At 30.2% G+C, this 2349-nt stretch overlaps 1 protein-coding gene across 1 annotated transcript in view; it reads right to left on the bottom strand.

The window, feature by feature from the left end:
• Nucleotides 1-804: 804 nt before the first annotated feature.
• LOC117120395 (protein FAM32A-like) overlaps nucleotides 805-2349 on the bottom strand; it is a 6658-nt gene continuing 5113 nt past the window's right edge. Inside the window, exon 4 of the mRNA XM_033265434.1 lies at nucleotides 805-1469. Coding sequence (XP_033121325.1) covers nucleotides 1401-1469 — 69 coding nt within the window. The 3' untranslated portion in view covers nucleotides 805-1400. The remainder of the gene's footprint in view (nucleotides 1470-2349) is intronic.

The following is a 2349-nucleotide window of genomic DNA, read 5'->3' as shown; positions in this document are numbered from 1 at the left end:
GGGACTCTATATGAAATGACTGCTCTAGTATCTGTGTAAATTTGACTGACATACTGTATTGCATAAAATCTGTAAGCCCATTTTTTAAATTTTTATCTGTTACTTTTTTTAAATCTATTTTAGCAATCTTTTCATTGGTTATGTTAATCTGTTTGGTATTGTCCTTGTTTCTGTACTGTTTTTAAATTTATTGTATGTTTATTTGCAAAGGCGTAGATCCCGGGGGGGGGGGAATATATCCCCCCAATATTTGACAAGGGGGATGGTCCATTGTATCACATCCCCACCCCCAATATTTTGACTATGTATGGGATAAAACGGAGCTTTACACACTTCAAAAGACTGTCACAGAAATAATTTGCAATGTCTTATGCGCTTACAAAGATGAAAATTAGCATAATGTATTAAAGTTGATAACAAAATTACTTTATCTGGTACCAATCTAAGCTCTTCTTTCCTTAGATGTTAGATGTGCTTGCAAAGCAAGCCACATTTTCACACTGAAGGGTGTGTACGACATCAGTAATTTTATGTCAATTCCAAGAATTTTCAATCATCCCCCAGCTCATGGTGTCCTCTTGGTGCCCTCTGATCATTTTCTGATTTGTAATTGTTGTGCCGAATATGTAATAAATAAAGGAAAGTTTTATTCTGGGGAGTTGTTTGTGTTATAACAAAATAATTTAATTGGCAAGGTACACTCACCACCGAACCCCAACACTCGTCAACCATCCAGACAAAGGTAACATCGAGAGGCACTTATGCAACAATAGGTAATTCAAATATGGAATTGAAGACAGAGACTTTATGGATATTTACAATGTTTATTGTTCCAACTGTTAGTGTTTTAACTGTATTTTTTTTATTTTATTCACCTTTCAGTTAGTGCCAAGTACTAATTTTATAACATAAAAGTAAAACTAGAACCAATACAAAAATTCACAACATTTATGCCAACCGTTTCATGATCTATTATTGTTTTTCAATATTTCACTCTCAGAATAAACAATTAATACAAAAAAAAAAGATGAGGATACATTTTTGAACATTTAGAAATCAATAGATAAGTTAAAAAGTTGTATAAAGATTTACACAAACCAATTTTGATAAGTTTTACAATATTGTAGCATTTTTGTTTATATCACTGAGTAAAACAATGCACCACTCCAGATTGTTTTGCTTGGAATAACCCAACAGCTTTCATGACTAAGTTTTTGTGAGTTTGTCATTTAGCATTATTCAGGTAAATGCAGTAAACCTAGGCCTTCAGTCCATCTACTACCATACAGAAAGCTACTACAGGGCTTATGGACCTCAACAATTCTCACCACATGACTTGCCATTATACCCCTATTTCCAGGACAATAATATTTACAGAACTTTATATTGAATAAGAAACTTTACTTTGTCCAACTGACTTTGGGAATATCATAATGTTCTGATAGCTTGTCCAGGTTTTGATTAAATTCCTGAAAAACAAGAAGAAATACATTGACTATTACTTCATACAATATATATATTCATAAAACTGCATGCAAAATTTGTGCCCTAATAATGTCATATATGATTATGATTACTTTGTTATTTCATCATGTGTGATTTTTTTTATTAGTTTGTAATATTTTTGCTTGCTTATACAGTATACGCATTTCATCTATATACCATGTATTGAACAACTGCATTCATAAAGGATTTTATTTCAACAGAAATAAAAGGTAAGAAAATACAGAAAGAAAGCAAAGTGCTCGTGCTTTAAAAAAAAATGGTATTACTAATAATAAAATTCTTAATATTGTACAAACTGTTTTTCCATTCAAAGAATAATTTGTGCAACTGCAATAGATATGCAATTATTTATTATTATTATTATTTATTCTGTCTTTCTACTGCATGCACTTTCAGTACTTGTGTACTGTTTTTCAAAGTGGTACAGTTTCATAAAATACAAAAGTTAAACGAAAAGAAGTAATTAAAAAACATACATATATATAAATAGATTTCATAATAAAAGTCATTAAGAATTAAAAGAGTTTTTAAAAAATATAATAGGCATGTTCATGAAATTTGTTGTTGTTTCGTGTGGAAGTTCATTCCACAACTTTGTTGAGTGATCCAAAAAATTCTCTTGCCTTGACAGTTATTCGATTGTGGTACAAAAAGGTTATTATGAGATTGACTACGTGTACATTTTGAATGGGATTCGATATTAAATTTAAATGATAAACTAGAAATTGCAAATTGCAAGTGAAGTGCTGTGAAGTACAACTGCATATAAATATTCTTCGAACAAAATTATTTATGCGAGTCAAGTGAAAATAATGAATAATAAAACTATAACAAATAATATGA

This window comes from Anneissia japonica, unplaced genomic scaffold (genome assembly GCF_011630105.1).
Source record: "Anneissia japonica isolate Jap-2015-1 unplaced genomic scaffold, ASM1163010v1 scaffold287953_len805160_cov178, whole genome shotgun sequence".
Taxonomy (NCBI): domain Eukaryota; kingdom Metazoa; phylum Echinodermata; class Crinoidea; order Comatulida; family Comatulidae; genus Anneissia; species Anneissia japonica.
Note: the sequence above shows the minus strand (reverse complement) of the source record. Positions and strands in the feature narration are given on the sequence as shown.